Genomic DNA, 23,327 nt, shown 5'->3' with positions numbered 1-23,327 from the left:
AGAATTTAGAATTTTAGAAGAATTTAGAGAATTTGCAGAATCATACGAGAAACAGACGGCATGCCTAAACCCATTTCTTGGCATCAGGGATAATGCAAATGTGCATTTCCGCGAAAATAAGGAAGAAAATTATCGAATTTGATTTTTTAATAAATCGTCATTTTGTGTTATTGACTTAAAATAAGAACCCTTTTTATTTTCAGTAAAAAATAAATTGACTCAGACTGAAAATTAACTAAATTCGTTCAATAATTTAGAAGAGATCGCTTTGCAGAATCAGACGGCACGCCTAAGACAATTGCTTCGGCATTAGAGATAATAGAAATCATGAAAATGATTTTATAGCATCATAGTTCTTTCACTTTACATTTCGCATAATGGGAAAGTGCAATGGGGGGGGGGGCTACATGAATTTTAATTTAAAGTGTCAGTTAAAATGCATCAATATAATACTGCAGAAATATGTAAAAAATATGTATAAATTGTAATATTACAAAAATATTAGACCTATAGATTACATACGTCTTGAACGTATACGTAAACACAAATTCTATCTATAAAACTATCATTTCTGAATGGAAAAGGCAGTATAAGCAATCATTGCCCAGATTCCTTTCCATCCCTACTAATCACATTCTGTCCACTCGAGTTGAAAATAAATTAACAAAGAAACTATAAAAATAGAATGGATCTAGTTTAGTTGCATTTTAACTGACAAAGTAAATTGGATTTCCAACTTGTCATAAAATACTGCATTCGTGAAACGAGGTCTATTGGCGAGTCTAGCAACAACTATTTAGACACGATCCCTGCAGGAATTCTTAGAAAAAATCGAACCCAGTTTTACCGGTCTTGTAGGCAGCTACACATATACAATTCATGTTCTCACCTGGTGTCAGAGTTAGAAAAGCTCTTCCCACTCTAGGCATAGAAATGAGTCCAGAAGAACTTCCTCTTCTGTTCTTGCTGTTAGTAGGATCACCTGAAACCAAAAGTTCGTGCTTAGATCTACAGTATACGCATAACAACCTCTCTCAGCTCAAAGCAAACATTCTCACGGGGCAGATAAAAAAAGTCATTTTTTTTCTTCCATCATGTTAATAACGCCAAAACAAGTGCTTATACAAATTTTCGCCACTCGAACGCAATTACGAGGGCCGTAAAAATAGTTTCCCCTCCGGTCGTTTACAGAAAGAAAACACAATTTCATGAAAGGATTTAGTGGAACAGATATAGCAATTGTTGAGCTATTTTTCAACATATTCCTCACCGGAAATTAGACATTTTTCACATTGTGGAATCAACTTTTGTATCCCTGTGTCGTAGAAGTCTGCCGCTTGGGATCGGAACCAGTGTGTGACAGCCGTCTACACCTCTCTGTCGATCCCATGGTATGATAAATGTCTTAATTCCAATAGGAAATGCGTTGAAAAATAGCTCAACAATTGTTGTATCTGTTCCAAGAAATTTTTCCACTGAAGTTGTGTTTTCCTTCTGTAAACGGCCCAAACGAACTTATTTTTAAGGCCTTCGTAATTGCGCTCGAGTGGTCAAAATTTGTATAAGCGTTTGTTTTGACATTATTAACATACTGGAAGAAAATAAATTAACTTTTTTTATCTGCCCCCATGAGAATGTTTGCTTGTCAGTTGGTAAAACTATAGAGATTATTCAGAGATGTTAAGATAGTAATACTGAGGTAATGGTAGCAACACTGAAATGATATTTACAGAGGTAATTGGAGTACTCGAAAAAAAAATCCTTCCTAATAGCAGCTTCATGCATCAGAAATCTGATATCTATTGCGAACGCCGCTTCAATGTCGGGCAAAGAACAAATATTTTTTCTTCACAATAACTCCAAGAGCAAGTGTATGATCTCCTTTTTCTTCTAGGCGTGTGTTTTCAAAGCCGGACAATTTCACTGATGATCTTATAACGTTTGTTAAAAAGTGTCACCAGTGCCTTTTCGGTAGTTTTTTTTTTTTTTTTTTTTCATGTGTCTACAATTACGATTTTCTCGATAGGAGTGTCATATGGCTTGTTCAAAGAGATGCTGATAAATTAATAGCCATGGACATGAATTTTTTAGCAAAATAACATGATCTAACAAATCACTAAAACTGAAGTTAGAGATTTAATATGTTTAAGTTGGTTTTTTAACGACACTGTATTGATTACTAAGATATTTAGCTAGATGAAATTGATGATAGCAACATGGTATTTGGAACGATGAGACCGAGAATTCGTCATGTGATTATCTGACATTTGCCTTACACTTGGGGCAAACCCAACCTGGTAATCAGTCCAAACGAAATCAAATCTACGCCCAAGCGCAGCTCCAGATTAGCAGGCAAATGCGCTATTGCCTGAGCTACGCAGATGTCTGCTTATTGATTGAATGGAATTAAGTGTTGATATAGTAAGACAGTAGAGACTAAAATATTATTCAAGTATTTTTTTTTATTTGTATAGGACGAAAGGACAAAGACGGCCAAAGAAAAATAGGAAGATCAAGAAAATCTTGCAGGCAGGGAGAGAGAGAATGGATAAAGATTTGGAAGGAAGAGGCTTGAGGAGAGCAATAGTAAAGCTCGCTCGAAATAGATATTAGAAAGTGATAAATAGTCACATCTGAAAAATAGAGAATTTAGGTTTGTCTGCCATTCACATCGCACTACTATTCCAATATAGAGAGTGATTAACAAGGATTTACCGCCACTTACGGGGCTTATTTGCGAACACATTCTGAGAAAAAAATATCATATAAACATGTGTTCCAATTTCAATATTTTCAGAGTTACATTAATTTCAAGTTGTTTGTAAAATACTGTTATTCTTTAGCTTTAAGAGTAAAAAATATTACAGGAAATGAATTAACTATTCAGGAGTATAATTTCTTTAATTAGCTAGTATTCTGAAGGTAAAAATGTATTGTGAATTCCACAGATGCTTCGTACGGATTTTTTTCGAGTTTTTACTACAAAATTACATTTTCTTACGCATTTATCACACATGACGCCGCTCTTGTAAATTCTTTAAGACTGTACATAGGATACTATGTTGGCCGGGAGGAAAAAGGTCTTAAGTCAATTTCTTGTGAAAATGAGATTTTTATATATTCTGAAAGCGGAAACAATTCTCTACAATCTGGTAAAACGGCTAAAGTCAAATAAGATTCCTGACTGGATTTATAGAGCGTTACCAAATGTCCTAAGTACTTTCTGAATCGAGCACACACAGAATAAAAGACTTAAGAATATTTAATACTTTATTTCTTACAAACCATCACATGTTTACTTTCCATGCTTCCCTATTAAAAGGTCTAACTTGTATTTTAGCCATTTTATCACATACTGATGCTCTTTCCTTTTAAAGCTTTAAGCACCAGGGTAAACAGTCCTATAATTGTTTAAGACCTATTTTTCATTCATAATAATTTACATTTCTCATTTATTTTGACATGAAAAAGGGTTTATGTTTAAATAGTTTCTTCTATTCAGTTTGGGTTCTAGTCTTAAAAGAGCTCAAGTGCGGCTATTTTTGGAAATAATCGAGAAAATTGTTAAATGAGAAACATTAGCTATTTTAGAAGAAAAATAAACCAAATAATATCCACGAAAAACCTCTTAATTAAAAAACTCTATAATTGACACCAATTTCATTTTTCTACTGCTCTCCTGAAAAATATAAAATTTTTACTTCAGACCTTTTTCCTCCCGGCCACAACTGTAAAGAATCAAGTTCCTAAAGTCATATGTTTTGTAACAATTTTTATAAGTGCATAAGAATAATGTAATTCTTAGTTAGAAATTAAAAAACAAAATCTGTACAAAGGAACTGACAAATATTTTTAGCTTTAGAATACTAGCCAATTAAAGAAATGATACTCCTGAATAGTTCCTTCTCCATTTAACTAAAGAAAAAACGTATTTTACTAACAACTTCAAATTAGTGTAACTCTGAAAATATTAATATTAGGACACATGTTTATGTGACTTTTTTTGCTCAATGTCTTCGGCAATAAGCTCCATAAGTGGCGGTAAATCCTCGTGAATCACCGTGTATAAGCCTAGTCTCAACATCATTTCATTGTCTATGAATAATATATTGTTTCATTGTGTATTGTGAGCGAAGTTGAAGGGTGATTTGATTTTTTACTTTTTTGTATTCATTTATATTCATTTCATCTGTTTTTCTGTCTATTTTTATTTTAAAGGTTTTGTTCTTGCTCCCTTGTTTGTTTTGATGTTATTTTTGCGGCACGAAATCATAGGCCTGCATGTAAAGTAATAAAAAGCTATTACTTTTGCTGCCCAAGTACGAAACGTTCCGGCTAACATCAATCGAATTCTAATTGACGAGTTGGCGTCAAATAATTCAGCGAATTTGTAATGCAACGCATAAACACAGACACAAGAGCCCTAGAAGCGAAACACTCGACAGGATGCAAGAAAGAGTGGACCATCAACGGCAAGTGAAACTGTTATTGAATTTTATTTTTATCTAGTAACGCGTCCACACCTGTGGAGTAAGGGTCAGCGCGTCTGGCCGCGAAACCAGGTGGCCCGGGTTCGAAACCCGGTCGGGGCAAGTTACCTGGTTGAGGTTTTTTCCGGGGTTTTCCCTCAACCCAATACGAGCAAATGCTGGGTAACTTTCGGTGCTGGACCCCGGACTCATTTCACCGGCATTATCACCTTCATTTCATTCAGACGCTAAATAACCTAGATGTTGATACAGCGTCGTAAAATAACCCAATAAATAAAATCTAGTAACGTAATTTTACTTTGTCAGTGACATTTTCGCTGCAGGAAGTTTCAAAAAGAAGCGCAAGCAATTGAAACAATTTATTTTATTTCCTTTTACTCATATTTTAATTCGATGTAATATTATACACATAGTCCTCTGCTGTGATAGAGCTCGCATCTAAAATGTGAGATAGAATAAATGGGAATACAAAGGATACTGTTGGGATAGTATCGCTCACCGTAAGGCACTGCCTTAAAAACATTACTTTTATAAATAATAAACAGTTCAATTTATAAATTACAGGGCTAAATCTAAGAGATAAGTAAGGGATGCGACGAGAGAACTTCAACGACAGAATATAGCCTACATATATCACAGATATGGCCCACATGGTTTCCTAACATCACTAGATCTACAGAAAAGGAATCGAATTTTGCCAAGGTTGACGCTCACTGGCACGAACCGACCTGAATAGAAATTTACAGCAGTCCGTCTTCCGCAGAAGCTCTGACGCTTACTGCTTCGAATATTCCGGTACAGTCAACAGGCAGTCTGGTTTAATCATGGAGTGGGATAGTAGTGATAATAGCGGTTCCGAAGATGATTTTATTTTACTGAGTTTTTTAGTTGATGAGGAGGAAAAAAAGAAAAGGAGGACAAAAATATGGGTTCATAATATTATCCAAAAAAAAAAAAGTCTTTTTGGTGAATTTAGCCATATTTTCCCAGATTTAAGTAAAGATCTAGTAATGTTTTTTCAGTACTTTCGTATGAGCGAAGAAAAATTTTTAGAACTTCATCTGTTATTAGCACATGAAATAATAAAGGGAAAACTACATTTCGAAGATCAATCAGCACAGAAGAGAGATTAGCACTGTTAAAATTAACTTTTCATTGTCCATTTTAAGAATAATCTGACTGAACAATGTACCAGCACGTGTTGAGTGGGAAAATACTGGGAACAGCCAATATACTTTTTTCCGAAGATCAACGAAGACATACGAATACTGACGATCGCCATCAGCCGTTCTAGAAATTTCCGCTAGGGTCGTGTCGCGAGAATCCTGTTCGTCAGGACCGGCAGGCGATTGCTTCCGTTCGAACAAGTGAGCGTTTACCGTTTAAAATACATGCATACGTCTCTCGTAGAATATTTTCGGTTCGGTTCGTTCCGTTCCGGTCTGTTCGTGTCAGTGAGCGTCAACCTCGAGACCGGCGCTGTGCCTTGGCTGTGAGCGTAGCAGTAGGAAGCTATACATCTGGTCGGTCATTTACATTGGGATCATCAAAACTTGCACGCCTCTCTATACCATAGACACTTTTATAAAGTGAAATTACAGTAGAACATCGATAATCCATATTATTAATTGGGATCGGTGACAGTTCCGATTTTCAATTTGTTCGGATTATCGAATATAATATTTACAAAATATCACACTAAAACTCAGAAAAACACTTTTTTCTTTTAAAAGTCTAATAATAAAATTAAAATCTAGTTTTTGTTTAAATTGATGAGAATTTGTGCTCTTATAATAAAGTTTATAATCACTAACACAACAATCAATTAAAAAAAAAGTGAAAAGTGTTTCAAGGTACAACAGTCTCCCCTACAATGATAACAAGGGGAAGGCAAGAAGAGCAAGGGAAAGACAAGGCGCACAAGAGGAAGAGAACAAGGTGAATACAAGGAGGACAAGGGGAATAGAAGGGAAACAATAGGAATAAAAGGTAAACAAGTGGAAGACAAGGGCAAGACGCAGAGAATAATGGGAACACAAGGAGAACAAGGGAGAACACGAATAACAAGAGGAATGCAAGGAGAATAAGGGAAATATAAACGGAAGACGCGGAAAACAAAGGGAATACAAGGAGATTAAGGGAAAGACAAGGAGAAAAACGGGAATATAAGGAGACCAAGGGAAATACAAAGATTAACGATGAAGGGTTGCATTTTTACTTGACTGGCAATTCCCAAGTTACCCTTCTTAATAAATGGTGTGGAGAAAGACGTAGTTCTACGTCAAAAAAGGATGATTGGCGTTCGGATTATCGACGTTCTACTATATGTGAAAAAAAATGAGGGAAAAAATTCAATGTGAAATGTAAAGTGTTAGTGGGAAGAAAATTAAGAAGTAAGGGAAACGGAAGAACCACATAAATCGGACCCGAGACCGCGGAATGATACGCCCACATTCTAACCCTGAGTTACATGGTGATGATGAGGAGAAAGTTACATTTTTAATTAAGGTCAGCTATAAGACAGAATCCTTTAGACAGGTAAATACCTAAACGCAAGTGTGTTCTATAAATCAAAAAGAATTCCATCTGGAGCGATCAAGATGCTGGAGATATAGTTGGCGTTGACAAACGATGCGACAAGTTGGAAACGAAACCTCGCCACTTGGCCAAGCGAGCAATATTCCCGTGCGCTCCGATGTCTACACGTCCCGCTCAAAGTAAAGTGTCATCGAGGCCGTATTTCACAGTCGACTGGGCCATTCTTCCTCTCTGCGAGGAAAGGCAGAATTCTGATATAGTGTGAATTGTTTGTTTATTTTCCAAGTACCACTGGCGATCTAAATGAGCAAGCAAAGATGACATATAATAAGTTATGATTGGTGAAAACTGACAATGACCGTGAAATTAAAGCTTTATGGGTAGGAAAAGACTGATCGGTGTAGCATAGGGATGGGTGTTCGTGTGTATTTGCATTGCATCGTATGCCTTCGGTTTTCGCTGGCATTCATTGTTCTGAAGATGGCCTCACCTCTAGATCAGTGGTCGGCAGGTTGTGCATTTGTGACGTCGAAGCAAGGTCAGACTAGATGAGCACCTGAAGAGGAGCAGAGCAATCGCGCAGCGGCAAGCTATTACAGTTGTATAATAATAAGTGGTTCAGGGGAATTGGTTAAGTTCTAATTTTATCTATACGTTGTATTGTATCTATAAACGATGACCCGTACGTAATGTCATTAAATTCAGGAGCTTATTCTTTGAACTATTCCAAACAAAAGTTAAATACAATTTTGCTCGTTTTTATTTCCTTATCGAGATAAAAATTATTCTATATGAAATATTTCATAGGATTTTTGTGAATGACATTGGTTTAATTCCCAATATGTTCAGTCAATTTAAGAGAGCTGTGTATTATGATTAATAATTGATTAAAGAATTTTAGTTTTATACTTTAAATGTGCACAAATTTGATATGAACAAATGTAACATTGTAAATTTCCTTTTGCAGAACGAAAAGTTACATTTCTTCGGATCAGATTTATATACATTTAAAGGACGAAACTAAAATCGTTTCAATCGTTTGTTGCTCTCTTAAACCGACTGAGCATATTGGGAATTAAATCAATGGCTTTCCCAAAATATGCTAAGGAATGTTTCATATAGAAACCATTTTTGTCTCGAAAAAGAAACAAAAACGAACAAAATTGTATAAAATAATCATATGCACGAAATTACATGTCGTCACTGTAGAGTTCAGTATTGAAGCTATTCTTCGCCGTCAGAGCTCTGGACACCGATGTTCCTAAAAGAAAGTACGATTGCTCTGAGGGATGACGTCACAGAGCACTGATTCTGCCGATCACTGGCTTAAAGTATTTATTTCTATATTTGTATGTTTATAGCAGTTTCGGAGCCTCATTTATATATGCGAACGCTTCTGCAGCGAGCTGTATTATGAATTTCATGTTATTGTAAATACATTAAATTGATTACAAATCAAAATATTTTGTTACAGTTTTGTTTTCGTACAAATAATTGTAATTGTGCTGTTCCCATACTTTCTCAGATCGCGCTCTGTCAGTGCATAGGCTCCGTACCGCCACTATTCAGTTGAACCTTCTCTCCACGCTGTGCTCACTATGCAGACATTGCCGAGCAAAGAGCGTGGCGGCTCCGTCGTATAACGTCACAGAGCTCGGAACATGCCGGCCAGCTCTAGAGGCTCTTAACTTTGTCTCGCTAAAGTAGTGATCGATTGTCAGTCATTTGGATTACGGATAACACGAGTGTTGTTAAACGACACTCAAGTCTCAATTGAATCCTCTGTGAGAAAGTGATTACATTTTGTTATCGGAGGTAGGAAATGGAGCACAATGTTTAGTGTGTGGAAAAGTTAATACCACTGTTAGAAAATCCCACTAGCGCCACTATAAAACATAGTAATACGCAGTATGGAGATGTAGGATGGATCATAAGGACTTCTCAGTGGTCTCCATAATGATACACTTACGTGGTTTATTTCACTTTCTTTGCATTATTGAAACAACTCGCTCATCCTTACCCATTCTCATGTGCTATGGTATCACTTCGGCGTGAAACATGTACACGGTGCAGCAGTCTGCCCAACACTGGATAGCAGATAGCCTATCCATAAGTCGGAAACAAAGCTGACAATCTGTCTATAAGTATGCATGAATTTCTTTAATTGATTATTTAATGACGCTGTATCAACGGCAGGGCTATTTAGTGTCGGGAGAATTAGTGATAGCGAGATGGTATTTGATGAGGTGGATCCGATGATTCTCCAGGGGATTACCTAATACTTACTTTGCAGTTTGGGAAAACCTCAGAAAAAAATTCAAACTATCAGCTCAAGCGGGGTTTGAACCCACGTCCGAAAGCAGCCTCGAATCACGAGTCTAACTCGTCAACTCCTGGCCTGCGCCAGTGACCTGAGAAAGCATTACATTTTTTATGTACGTAAGTCTTAAAATAACGAAGAAGATCGATGTTCTTTCGCGATGGCTACTACGAAGATGGGACATATCTCAAAAACAAACATTCTCATGGGGGGCAGATAAAAAAGTTAATTTTTTTCCTTCCACCATGTTAATAATGTCAAAACAAGTGCTTACAAGTGTATGCAAATGTTTGCCACTCGAGCGAAATTACGAGAGCCGCCCAGAAAGTAAGATTGCCTGGGTTCGTTTACAGAAAGAAAACACAATGTCATGCAAAGATTTATTGGAACAGATACAGAATATATTTTTCAGATATTTTTCAACATATTCCCCACTGTAATTGAGACATTTGTCATGCCGTGGAATCAATACTTGTATCCCTGTGTCTTTTTTTTTAGTGGGTTATTTTACGATGCTTTATCAACAGCTCAGGTTATTTAGCTTCTGAATGAGATGAAGGTGATAATGCCGGTGAAATGAGTCCGGGGTCCAACACCTTAAGTTACCCAGCATTTGCTCATATTAGGTTGAAGGAAAACCCCGGAAAAAACCTCAACCAGGTAACTTGTCCCGACCGGGAATCGAACCCGGGCCACCTGGTTTCGCGGCTAGACGTGCTAACCGTTACTCCACAGGCGTGGACTTAGCCCTGTGTCGTAGAATTCAGCCGTCTGTGATCGGAACCAGTATGTGACAGCCGTCTGCACCTATCTGTTGATCCCACGGTATGACAGATGTCTCATTTCCGGTGGGAAATATGTTGAAAAATAGCTCAACAATTTCTGTATCTGTTCCAAAAATCTTTCCATGAAATTGTGTTTCCTTTCTGTAAACGGCCCCAGGCAAACTTACTTTCTGGATGGCTCCCGTAATTTCGCTCGAGTGGCAAAAATTTTGTATAAGCACTTGTTTTAACATTATTAACATGGTGGAAGAAAAATAACTTTTTTATCTGCCCCCCCCCCCCATGACAATGTTTGCTTGTCATAATCTTCGTCTCTTAAGTCCACTTTTCAGGTTTAAAAAGAAGAGCAGCAAACAGTAACGACCTCGCCTGGAAACGACAATCCTATAATGAAGGTATAATAACTGTCCAAGTTAACCTTATCAACTCGCTATTATTCACAATTTCATTGGCTATGCGGTAGTTCATAATTACGAATGAAATTGGAGAACTTAATTAATTTTCAATTGTCGTATGAGTAATCAATACGTGCAATTACATATTATTATCTGTGGAACCAGTACTTAAATTATATCGACATTTAGTACAAGCCTATTACAATATTACCCTGATTTAATGAAAAAAAAAAAACAGCCCAGACCTGACTCACAGGCCGATTCCTGAATTTCATTCGACAGCAATAATCACGTTCAGTTCTTACCTCTGATCAGCGTATGCTATGTGCCACAAGTGATAAGTCTACGCATATGAATAACAAAAAACTGTATACGTTCTCCATTTTCATTCAAGTAAAGTCAGTACACAATAAAATGCATAGACTTTTTCATTGTCATCATAACCATCATATGAAGGGGTTCAGAGCCATAGTGGGCCAAGAGCCATTTATTAAAAACGGAGAAAGCAAGGGTTAAGGCTAAGTGAATACCATAGTTTAATGAAGACTGACATATCATTTAGTTTTAATGTGCATACCTTACATTACTTGCTGTATTTTTCATTGAATTATGGTAATCACTTAATTTTAACCCATGTTTTCTCCGTTTTTAATATATGGCGCTTGGCCCACTATGGCTCTGAACCCTTCATATACTGCATGACTTCTGTCCATAGGCTCGTTAGGATTTATGAGATTTATTACAATTTTAAATGTTTGCCTTCAATGTGTTCTTACTTTCATAGAAAGGCACTTTAATTTCTATCAGAAACTGATTCTCGTATATTGTTTCTCTAACATGGCACAAAATAAGTACCAAATTTTAAAAACAGGCCTATTACGCTCTAAATGTTTCCATTTTTAGAACATAAAACGTCAACCGAATTCGATAATTCTTTCTGTCTTCCATCCAATTTTTATACAGGGTATAAGGGGTATAAGTCCTATTATTTTAACTGATGATTATTGACTTCATAAGGAAGAAAAAATGTCCTTACAATTTTTTTCTTCTAATTGCAATTATTAAAGTTTATAATAATAGACGTTTTACAACGTTGCTGGATGGGGAGGAGGGAGTTTAGAAGTACACAGTACAGATCAAGTGAGGAGGAGGGGGTTTAGAAGTACACAGTACAGCTCAAGTGAGGAGGAGGGGGTTTAGAAGTACACAGTACAGCTCAAGTGAGGAGGAGGGGGTTTAGAAATACACAGTACAGCTCAAATGAGGAGGAAGGGGTTTAGAAGTACACAGTACAGCTCAAGTGAGGAGGAGGGAGTTTAGAAGTACACAGTACAGCTCAAGTGAGGAGGAGGGGGTTTAGAAGTACACAGTACAGCTCAAGTGAGGAGGAGGGGGTTTAGAAGTACACAGTACAGCTCAAGTGAGGAGGAGGGAGTTTAGAAGTACACAGTACAGCTCAAGTGAGGAGGAGGGAGTTTAGAAGTACACAGTACAGCTCAAGTGAGGAGGAGGGGGTTTAGAAGTACACAGTATAGCTCAAGTGAGGAGGAGGGGGTTTAGAAATACACAGTACAGCTCAAGTGAGGAGGAGGGAGTTTAGAAGTACACAGTACAGCTCAAGTGAGGAGGAGGGAGTTTAGAAGTACACAGTACAGCTCAAGTGAGGAGGAGGGAGATTAGAAGTACACAGTACAGCTCAAGTGAGGAGGAGGGGGTTTAGAAGTACACAGTACAGCTCAAGTGAGGAGGAGGGAGTTTAGAAGTACACAGTACAGCTCAAGTGAGGAGGAGGGGGTTTAGAAATACACAGTACAGCTCAAGTGAGGAGGAGGGGGTTTAGAAATACACGGTACAGCTCAAGTGAGGAGGAGGGAGTTTAGAAGTACACAGTACAGCTCAAGTGAGGAGGAGGGGGTTTAGAAGTACACAGTACAGCTCAAGTGAGGAGGAGGGGGTTTAGAAATACACAGTACAGCTCAAGTGAGGAGGAGGGAGTTTAGAAGTACACAGTACAGCTCAAGTGAGGAGGAGGGGGTTTAGAAGTACACAGTATAGCTCAAGTGAGGAGGAGGGGGTTTAGAAGTACACAGTACAGCTCAAGTGAGGAGGAGGGAGTTTAGAAGTACACAGTATAGCTCAAGTGAGGAGGAGGGGGTTTAGAAGTACACAGTACAGCTCAAGTGAGGAGGAGGGGGTTTAGAAATACACAGTATAGCTCAAGTGAGGAGGAGGGGGTTTAGAAATACACAGTACAGCTCAAGTGAGGAGGAGGGGGTTTAGAAGTACACAGTACAGCTCAAGTGAGAAGGAGGGGTTTAGAAGTACACAGTATAGCTCAAGTGAGGAGGAGGGGGTTTAGAAGTACACAGTACAGCTCAAGTGAGGAGGAGGGGGTTTAGAAATACACAGTATAGCTCAAGTGAGGAGGAGGGAGTTTAGAAGTACACAGTACAGCTCAAGTGAGGGGAAGGGAGTTTAGAAGTACACAGTACAGCTCAAGTGAGGAGGAGGGGGTTTAGAAATACACAGTACAGCTCAAGTGAGGAGGAGGGAGTTTAGAAGTACACAGTACAGCTCAAGTCAGGAGGAGGGGGTTTAGAAGTACACAGTACAGCTCAAGTGAGGAGGAGGGAGTTTTGAAGTACACAGTACAGCTCAAGTGAGGAGGAGGGGGTTTAGAAGTACACAGTACAGCTCAAGTGAGGAGGAGGGGGTTTAGAAGTACACAGTATAGCTCAAGTGAGGAGGAGGGGGTTTAGAAGTACACAGTACAGCTCAAGTGAGGAGGAGGGAGTTTAGAAATACACAGTATAGCTCAAGTGAGGAGGAGGGAGTTTAGAAGTACACAGTACAGCTCAAGTGAGGAGGAGGGAGTTTAGAAATACACAGTATAGCTCAAGTGAGGAGGAGGGAGTTTAGAAGTACACAGTACAGCTCAAGTGAGGAGGAGGGGGTTTAGAAGTACACAGTATAGCTCAAGTGAGGAGGAGGGAGTTTAGAAATACACAGTATAGCTCAAGTGAGGAGGAGGGAGTTTAGAAGTACACAGTACAGCTCAAGTGAGGAGGAGGGGGTTTAGAAGTACACAGTACAGCTCAAGTGAGGAGGAGGGAGTTTAGAAATACACAGTATAGTTCAAGTGAGGAGGAGGGGGTTTAGAAGTACACAGTACAGCTCAAGTGAGGAGGAGGGAGTTTAGAAATACACAGTATAGCTCAAGTGAGGAGGAGGGAGTTTAGAAGTACACAGTACAGCTCAAGTGAGGAGGAGGGGGTTTAGAAATACACAGTATAGCTCAAGTGAGGAGGAGGGAGTTTAGAAGTACACAGTACAGCTCAAGTGAGGAGGAGGGGGTTTAGAAGTACACAGTATAGCTCAAGTGAGGAGGAGAGGGTTTAGAAGTACACAGTACAGCTCAAGTGAGGAGGAGGGGGTTTAGAAGTATACAGTACAGCTCAAGCGGCGAGGAGGGGGTTTAAAAGTACTCAGTACAGCTCAAGCGGGTGCAGACATACCGGTACAAAACAGATGCTCGGTTCTAATGCAGGAGCGACTATGACAATACTGTTGTTTACATAAAACGAGCAGTAAATACAAACTTTCAATCTCATTAATAGAACATTATGGTAAATCTACATTTTATTTAACAATATTGCTCCATTTTTTATTGTACGTCTAAAAGATAAACAATAATGGTTTTCTGCACGAAATCACACGAACTTTTTTTAAATGCAACATTTTAATCTCTCCCGCTTCCGTAAAGCAGTATTATTTGTAAACAAATTTCTGGTTGTCTGATTGTCGAAACGGGGTAAGAGACTTCTAGTTTCTAATAATCCTTGAGAAACTACTATAAAAGTTCGCCGATTAGGTAACCTTCTGTGAGGAAAATGTTGACAGTACATACTTCTTGCCTCACTTGAATTACAACGATTTTCTCCATAAATTAATAACATATGATATTCCTAAACTGTGAATGACATTGTAGGTTGTTTATCGAATACCGTGTACTGAACTGTCATCCGGTCGGCAGTAGACCTATGGACAGGGAGCTTGAATTCAGCTGACACGTACTTATGTCTATGCAGAGTACTGCCTGCTGAACGTTGCCATGTCTCTCACACCAGAATATTAACAAATTTAAGCATGCAATTTTATTTAATTTCACCAAAACGTAACAAAACACACAAATATTTATTTAAACTAATATTAACTCTTTGCTAGATATACCTACTGATGCAATTTGTTTGCGTAATTTCACTAACGATATAAGCAATATAACGCAAACAAAATAAAATAAATATTTTTTTTCTTGGAAAACTATCAAGTTTTGACCCTATGTTGTATGGATATTTTTTGATCCTTTAGACCGTCCCCGACGACTGTGAAAAGGACGGCACTTATACCTCTTACACCCTGTATATAACAAAACGAACTTGTAGTATTGAAATCTCTTTGAATAGTAATGCATCTCTGTTGGTTTTCCTAAAATCAATTAGATTAACAGAAATTATTAAGGGAGATTCAAACATTCGCATAGAGATAGAATGAAATTAATTAAAAGGAAAAAGAGAGAAAAATGAAGAAAAACCTGAAATAAAAAAGTAAAAATTAAAACTACAACGAATTTAAAATTGCCATCTCACAAGATTTTTTTTAGGCAAAACTTAAAATGTTGAAAACAAAAAAAAAAACAATGTCGCAAAATTATGACGGCACTAGGATTCATCCATTATCATTACTCTTTTAGATGCGATGTAAGGTTATAACATTTGGTAATTCTGAAGAAACTGATTTTGAGATATCAACGGAAATACAAGTTTTGAGCATCCATCATGCCAAAAAAGCAGTCTTGAGTATGACTTCTATTTTCTGTCTGCATTGAGCGATTGATTCTAAACTATTCATCGAATCTTGTTCATATTAAAAAACTACGCATAAATTTATTCAGAAATGATGCATGTGAAATGTAATAGTTGAAATATACATAATGATTAACAGGTCTTCATTTGAAATCAAAAAGAAATAAATATCCAAACAAATACAAATATTTTCTTCGTGATCCTTTAAACTGTTTAAAAAATCTGACAATCGTTACATTTCGTGTTAAAATAATTGTCTAAGGAGAAAAATGTGTTTATTGTTACGGAGAACTTGCTGACTACAATGTGTAGTCTGTCGAAGTGGTGTGCAACTTGAAAACGGGTCACAGTCCTGTCATCTATCCGTAATATGCGGAAACCGAATCACGCAACTGAAGTGGGTAGGCATTAGATACATATATACATTTCAGTATGAAAGTATGGAACACTGTTTGTAGATATCCTATGTTTAATTTTATGAAGAAATTCTATATATAAAATTTAAGTAGTGGAAAAAAGTAATAGCTTGAACATGTTATCAAAAACCATGTTTTTTCATTTATAAAGATGTGCCAAGGAATCTGTTTTTAAGGCACATGTACTTATTTTCCATTTTTGGATTCTACAGATCTCAAAACATACAAAAATATTTTTATAAATTAAAATCACATTGATGGTTTAGAAAATGAATATGCACTATTGAAATTTTACTCCAATATAAGTACAAGGCATGGAATTAAAAAAAAACATTAAATATAATTTAACAATGTTCTAAATGTGTTGCTATCAGTTCATAGAAGGTGTTCAAAATGGTCCCAATTGACTGTCAAATTATGCAAAAGTCAGTCTTGGAAAATATTTAATATCCTTAGCAACACTTCGGTTGATATGTTGAATAACATCCCTAATTCTTCCTTTTAGCTTTTCCAGGTCTCGTGGTCGTCCTAGTATATCCTTCACATCAAATAGGCGCACAAGAAAGAATCTAATGAGTTAAGATCAGGGAATATTGCGGGAAATTTAATATTTCCTCTTCTACCTATCCATCGTTCAGAAAATTCTTGGTTCAAGTAATTCACCACATAATTCACCACTTCTCTTCTATAATGTACAAGTGTACAATCCTGCTGGAGTAAGAGATCGTCTTCAATTGGACGGAGTTACGTAATAAGAGACCAAGCACCAAAAACCTGTTTCGAAATATTGACCATTGAAATAAATCCGTTTTTTTTTTAACATTTTATGCAAGAAGTATTATAACATTCATACTATTACAAAAAAAAATAGCACAAATAATACCTAAAAAGGCTAACGGATTTTTGATAAGAGACCAGGAATTAATATTTCAAAGCGAAATAAATAAATGAATTTTATGGAATAAACGAATTTTTGCTTATAAATAGCAGCAAAATTCAGACGTCGCATCCTTGATTTTTTCTGAGTTAAATTAGCCTGCCATCAACAGATTTGTGCACATATCTCTTTTTTTTCGGTAGGTCTATTATTACGTAACTCCGTCCAATTTCTCTTCGTTCTTCAGGAAATGAAGTACCACAAGTTGAAACTATTTCATTCTGCAAAAGTTTAAATCCAGTTCTGAGTAATTTAAGTTTCCATCTATGAACACTGGACCTGTAATCTTGCCACCAGTTATACCAACCCACAACATTAGTTTTCGTGGATGGTACATTTGGTATTCTATCATCCAATGTGGATTTTCTGGAGCTCAGTAATAGCAGTTGTAACGATTACACTATCGTTTTGAGACGGAAGTATCTTCATTACTAGTAAATAAGACTTTAAACCACACAATTTATAAATGAAATGAAGAGTTCGCGGGAAAAACGACGAATGTCACAGTTTTATTAAGGTTGATGTCATTATCTAATTCAATGGATCACTACGAAATTTAATGTTGTTCTTATGAAAAATGGTAAAAAGGAGAATTATCACCAGGGATACAGTAATCCTTTCCTTTATTTTCTATAGAAACAGCACTACATCTTGCAGTTATAGACTTAATTAGATCATTATCTCATCCTTAACAGAAATGTGACATTCATCGTTTTTCCCGCGAACTCTTCAAATTAAATATATAGATTCTTGAAAATCCAGAAAACGAAATCGCATCTTTTATATTAAGTGTATAGTAAATGACTTCATCATGTACAGTACGTCTTTTGAATAACAGGCCAAGAAAATAACTAAATACAGTAATATACGAGTAATTCGCAACATGACAAAGGAACTGAATTTTACGAAACTCTCACATTTAGGTATCTACTGTACTTACATATTAATGCAAGCTGTAGTAACCCTATCTTCCTGGACGTTTTTGCTAATCTGATAATCTGTAAAATTCCAGTTCTTAGAAAGAAGCTTCCATAATGCTATTTATTACGCTCAATGAATGTTGATGGACGAGAAACATGATTACAAGAGCCCAATATTGGAGTGTTAAATCAACTGATCAGATTTGACTGGAGATCTCTAATTTCAAACAGTTTTATTTCATTAAAATGAGAATCTATTTTTTGCCGACTGGAGAGAGAGAGAGAGAGAGAGAGAGAGAGAGAGAGAGAGAGAGAGAGAGAAGCACGAGGCAAAACTGATAAACTGACACTGCCATCGTTCAGAAAAAGAGTGAACTAACCCAAAAAAATCACGTAAGTTAAATTTCGTTAAAATGTACTAAACATGTTCAACATTTTAAGTTATCTAAATAGATCTCGCTTCACATAATTTCTTAAGCGTCAGAAACATATTCAGACACGATACAACTTTGTTATTTTAAGACATAACAAGATGTTATGTAATTGCATAGGTATAATGTTTGCATTATAGATCACTCTTCCACAGAACTAGAAAATTGATACGCAACCTGACGCAATGTCTTTCAATCTCCCACGCGTTGCAAACATTTAAATGCATTACGCACTTTGGGTTTCTAAAAGACCAGAAATGAGGTCACAAGGGTCAAATTCTATTCCTAGCTCCTGTATTGAAAGATTTCGATCTTCTGGACCGCATAGCGTCAACCTTACAGAGAGTTAAACTTCGGGATAAATTCGGACATAAAATTATAAAATTATATTTAATATTAATTCGTAAAAGAGATTTTATTTAATTGTAGTTCCCAACTAGTCACGTATGTGAACAAACGTGATTTCAAAAAGATCATTTCAATTTTCCTTGACCTGATTAGATTTCTTCACAGGAAGATAGCAAGAACATTGCTAATAACACAATCAATATACATAAATACATAAACTTAAAATTATTGACAGTGAAACCTTAATTCCGAAGAGTGTGACGTCAATAAATCAATTATTAAAATTACTTCGATATAACATAAAATATTTATTTGCGTCAAAAATTCCCAAATATGGTTCGTGAGGTTTAACCATGAAATTCTAAACCGTACCGTAATAGTTCAAATACATCCTAGAAATGAATACTGGATGAATTAATAAATTAAAATTACTTAATAAAAGATAAACGATTCCGAGTCCTTGCAAAGGTTCTTGGGACTCATCTTAACATTTATGTGAGGACCTAGCTTAAAGGTCTCTTCTCTCACTTCATTCACATTGTCCCATTTAAGGGATTAAATAAATTTTGTAAAGGGAAAAGCCAAAAGGGCCGTTAAGTATAAAGAACTTTTAAATTGCTGGGCAGATAAAGCCAGCCGCGTACCCCTATCCGGGGCAACATAGACAGCTGCTACCGCAGCACCCCAATCGTCAAATCCGTCCAATCGTCGACCCAAGGAAGGAAAGCAGCACCGCCAAAGCCAAGTCCTCCATGCCAAACCATTCTACGGAGGTGATTCGTAAAGTACAGAACGTTGTCATAAAATAAATATTTTTGAAGTTATTTTACGATGCTTTACCAACTGCTGTGGTTATCTAGCGTCTGGATGGTATGAAGGTGATAATGCCGGCGAAATGAGTCCGGGGTCCAGCACCGAAAGTTACCCAGTATTTGCTTTTAATGGGCTGAGGGAAAACCCCGAAGAAAATCTCAACCAGGTAACTTGTCCCAACCAGGGTTTGAACCCGGGCCCGATAGTTTCACGGTCAGTCTTGCTAACTGTTAATCCATAGCGGTGGATCCGAATCGATCATCTGCCATGGTGGGTATTCCTCGCGGTCTGTTCAAAGATTGGTAGATGGCAGTGGTGGTGCATTCTAGACGACTAAGAGATCTACAAAAGAGGTACCGTACCGGCGTCCCCACGGTTCTTTTTCTTACTTGGTTATTTAACGACGCTGTATCAACTACTGGACTATTTAGCGTCGATGGAATTGGCGGTAGATGAGGCCGAGGATTCGTCGTAGATTATCTGATATTTACCTTACGGCTGGGGAAAACCAGGTGAACAGCCCAAGCTGGAATCGAACCCACGCCCTAGCGTAATTCCGGATCAGCAAGCAAGCTCGCTACAGCCTAAGCTACATCGGTGGATCCCAGGTTCTTGCTTGTCTGGTTGGAAACATGACTTTGATGTCTGAAGTACGGCAGATCACCACCAAAAGTATAGATTAGTGTACGAACTTGATGGCTGGAGATGAATACATAGTGTGAAGGATGGTAAGCCGGATTAGCCGGCCAACACAGTCGGCATGCAACTCATACCATCACTGGTGCATAAAAAGCCTATTTGGGCTGAAATGCTTAGGGATGCTCCATGTCCCGCCCGATTAAAATCTCTATACCTGACACTCGCAATAGCCAGTATTATCACAGTCTAATATATACAGTCGCGCAACTTCAACACTTTTTTTGCCAACATTCGCGACACTAGCGCCCAAGCGGCAGGCAAGGCACTGGTCATAGGGGTGATACAGCCAGCACGTGCTTTAAAGGGATGCGAGATGTTATAATAACGTTTTAATCATGCGTCGGAATAAAGGTAATGTGTGCAATGACGAAAATTGCAGTAACAACAAGTTTAAATCTCCGAATTTGTCGTTCTTCAGATTCCCTAAAGACCAAGAGAAAATCATAACTCAGTCATAGGTAACCAATAATCCACGTTGTAGGTACCCTACGTATTGTGTTCGTTAAAACTTTTATTATTTATCAGTTACCTATTTGTATGTCAGGAAGGACAGTTTAAATAAAAACAAAGTAAATACCTGTTACAGTGTATTATTTTTTGCAGAGATCATATGTGTAAATGTGTAACCATTCCGATTTTGGATAATATATCTACAGTTTTTTAATGCAAGTAATTCCATAATTTTTGTATTCGTGTTTTTTTCTTTATATTTTTCAAAAGTTGAATGTTATATAGCATTCAAGTAGGTATCATGGTGTTAATTTTGCAAGATTTCATGGAGTATAGTAATCCTTTTGCAAAATATTCACTTCTTGAATAAATCCAGACTGTGTCGTTAAATTTCTGATGTGTTGGTGTAGATTCATGTGGCAGACGTATTAGGCTCTCAAGAAATAAAAGAGCCTTTTTAAATTTAATATAAAAAGCAATCTTTTCTGTAATAATTTGCATGATTGTTATTGGTGTTGATTTTACATTCCCAGTGATTATTTGAGCCGTTCAGTGCAGAAATGGTGTAAGTCAAAATCAGGTAATGAGGTTTACAGTAAAAATACTGTAAAATACAGCTCAAAGTAGCAATTAATATATCCTTCGTGCTATTCACTGACTATTAATAGTTTAAATACATTCAATATTAACTGCCACTTTGCGCTGTATTTTACAGAATGTTTACTTTAACCCCTCATTACCCATTTTTGACTTACACCACTTCTGCTCTGAAAATAAAATTAGGCCTACATTTTCTGAGTTAATTGAAGTTACAATTTTTTCAACAAAATTGTGTGTTCATTTACTTGTTCTCATCTACGTCATATTAACAGTAAGTGCATGTAAATTACGTATTATATAGGTAGGATAAGTTAAAATTAGGCATTATGTGTGAAAACTGGAAATGTAATGTAAAATGCGGTAAACTTGGCATAAAAATTTAAACCATACATCAGCACTATTTGTGACTCAAAATAATAAAGGAAATACCGGTTCTTAAGAAATGGAAAAATAATGAACTTCATATTAATGTTTAAATCCTCCTCTTTTCTTTATTTTCAAGTTTATCTCAGCGGCCGAGTTTACCCCAATTTACGGTATGCAAAATCGTTAATTTCTCAGGAAATGGGGAGAAGAGTTCACCACGCGATATGCCCTACAATTTTGAAGCTACCAATTTTTACTCTTCTCACAGGAAATACAAAGTTCCAATGATTCATAAATATATTTAGGAATGAATTGAATTAACCGACCACGCACGAACAATTATATTATTTCAAACCATGATACGTGATCAAGGCCGTGATTCAGTTGTAAGGAGCAGAAAGAATTACGTTTATTCCCAGCTTCTGAAACTTGTAGATTAACTGCATGTGAAATTCTTCCAGGATTCTAAAGTAGAATTAATAAGAACCATATACACTTATTGTATAGCATAAAAATATAAAATAAATTACTCAAAACCCGTTTTCTGATGTGTTGTCATATGTCGTGTGCACACTTTTAACTTGCCTGCCGCTAGAGGGCTACTGTCGCGCCAGCTGTCAAATGTTGGCATATTTTATACGTATAAGTTGCGTGACTGTATCTATTAGACTGTGGTATTATCCCTCCGAGAGTAACTTTCGCACTGCAGACATTCTGCCACTTTTTTCTTTATTGCGATATTTTTTCTACTAATTGAGAGTTGATAAAGTGTCGTAAAATAACTAATCACAAAAAAGATCGATTCGACATCAGAAAGGTGGTGCCCTATTTTTGGGACGGTGATAACAAAGAGGCTGTGGAGTTTGTTTGTCGAATATTGAAGAAAACCTGCGAAAAACCCTCATAATCTTAGTTTGTCCACCACAAATACAACTTCGCCATCGCCGAGATTTGAACTCGGGTCCGCTGTAAGCAGCTCTGTACGAACTACACTCAGCTGAGCTACCAGGGCGGCTTATTACAAGTATATATATATAAATATATATATATATATATTTTTTTTTTTTTTTTTCAAAATGGAGACGTAGGAACGATGTTGAAACTGATCAGGAAGAGGAAAAGGAATTGGTTGGGTCACTGGTTGAGAAGGAACTGCATACTGAAGGATAAACTGGAAGGAATGGTGAACAGGAGAAGAGTTCGGGGCAGAAGAAGATATCAGATGATAGACGACATTAAGATATATGGATCATATGCGGAGACTAAAAAGGAAGGCAGAAAATAATAGGACTGTAGAGTGCTGGGTTTGCAGTGAAAGACCTGCTCCTAGGCAGAACACTATGAATAAATGAAATGTTTAATTAAATCCTACTCTATATTATAATTCAAAATATGACTTGTAGTAGCATTAGGCTTGCCAACCGTTCCGTTTTTCCCGGGACAGTCCCCATTTCGACCAGGGCGGAGGTAAACTACACACACTTTTCAGGTATATTTTTTTCCATTCCTTTGCTATGCACTTATGGTATGTAATCTGCACACACAACAAAACCTAGGTGGTAGGGGTCGTATGTAAATTACACACACAGCATAACACGGGTTTTCTTTAATAAATGACATATAAATCGAACTGAACGTCAACCAATGTTAAGGGTGACAAGCACAATTGAGTTACGCAGCTTGTAGTGGAATTAGAGAGGTGCTGTATGAGTTAGACTGACTTGGACGGATAGTTACGCAGCAGTTCAACATAGAGCACTGGCCTTTGAACACAGTTGTTTGTAAGTGCTATCCATGCTGCAATAAAGTTGTATGGAATGAGGCAGAGCCTTCTTCATGCCGAAGCATGGGTAGGTTTGGCAACTCTGAGTGGAGGCGGGAGCTTCTAAAGTGGTATTGATGTAATTGTGCTAGCTCATTGCTTTCGTTGTATGTAACGTGTATTTTTTCAACATTA

The 23,327-nt window shown here is 37.1% G+C and overlaps 1 protein-coding gene across 3 annotated transcripts in view; it reads right to left on the bottom strand.

The window, feature by feature from the left end:
• Positions 1-23,327, bottom strand: part of LOC138702893 (cardio acceleratory peptide 2b-like) — a 94,987-nt gene that overhangs the window by 32,389 nt on the left and 39,271 nt on the right. For all 3 annotated transcript variants that reach the window (XM_069830287.1, XM_069830280.1, XM_069830298.1), the window contains one exon: positions 890-982. In XM_069830287.1, the coding sequence (XP_069686388.1) occupies positions 890-982 (93 nt within the window). The remainder of the gene's footprint in view (positions 1-889; positions 983-23,327) is intronic.

This window comes from Periplaneta americana, chromosome 1 (genome assembly GCF_040183065.1).
Source record: "Periplaneta americana isolate PAMFEO1 chromosome 1, P.americana_PAMFEO1_priV1, whole genome shotgun sequence".
NCBI classification, from domain to species: domain Eukaryota; kingdom Metazoa; phylum Arthropoda; class Insecta; order Blattodea; family Blattidae; genus Periplaneta; species Periplaneta americana.
The sequence above is the reverse complement of the archived record's forward strand: the minus strand, read 5'-3'. Positions and strand labels throughout refer to the sequence as shown.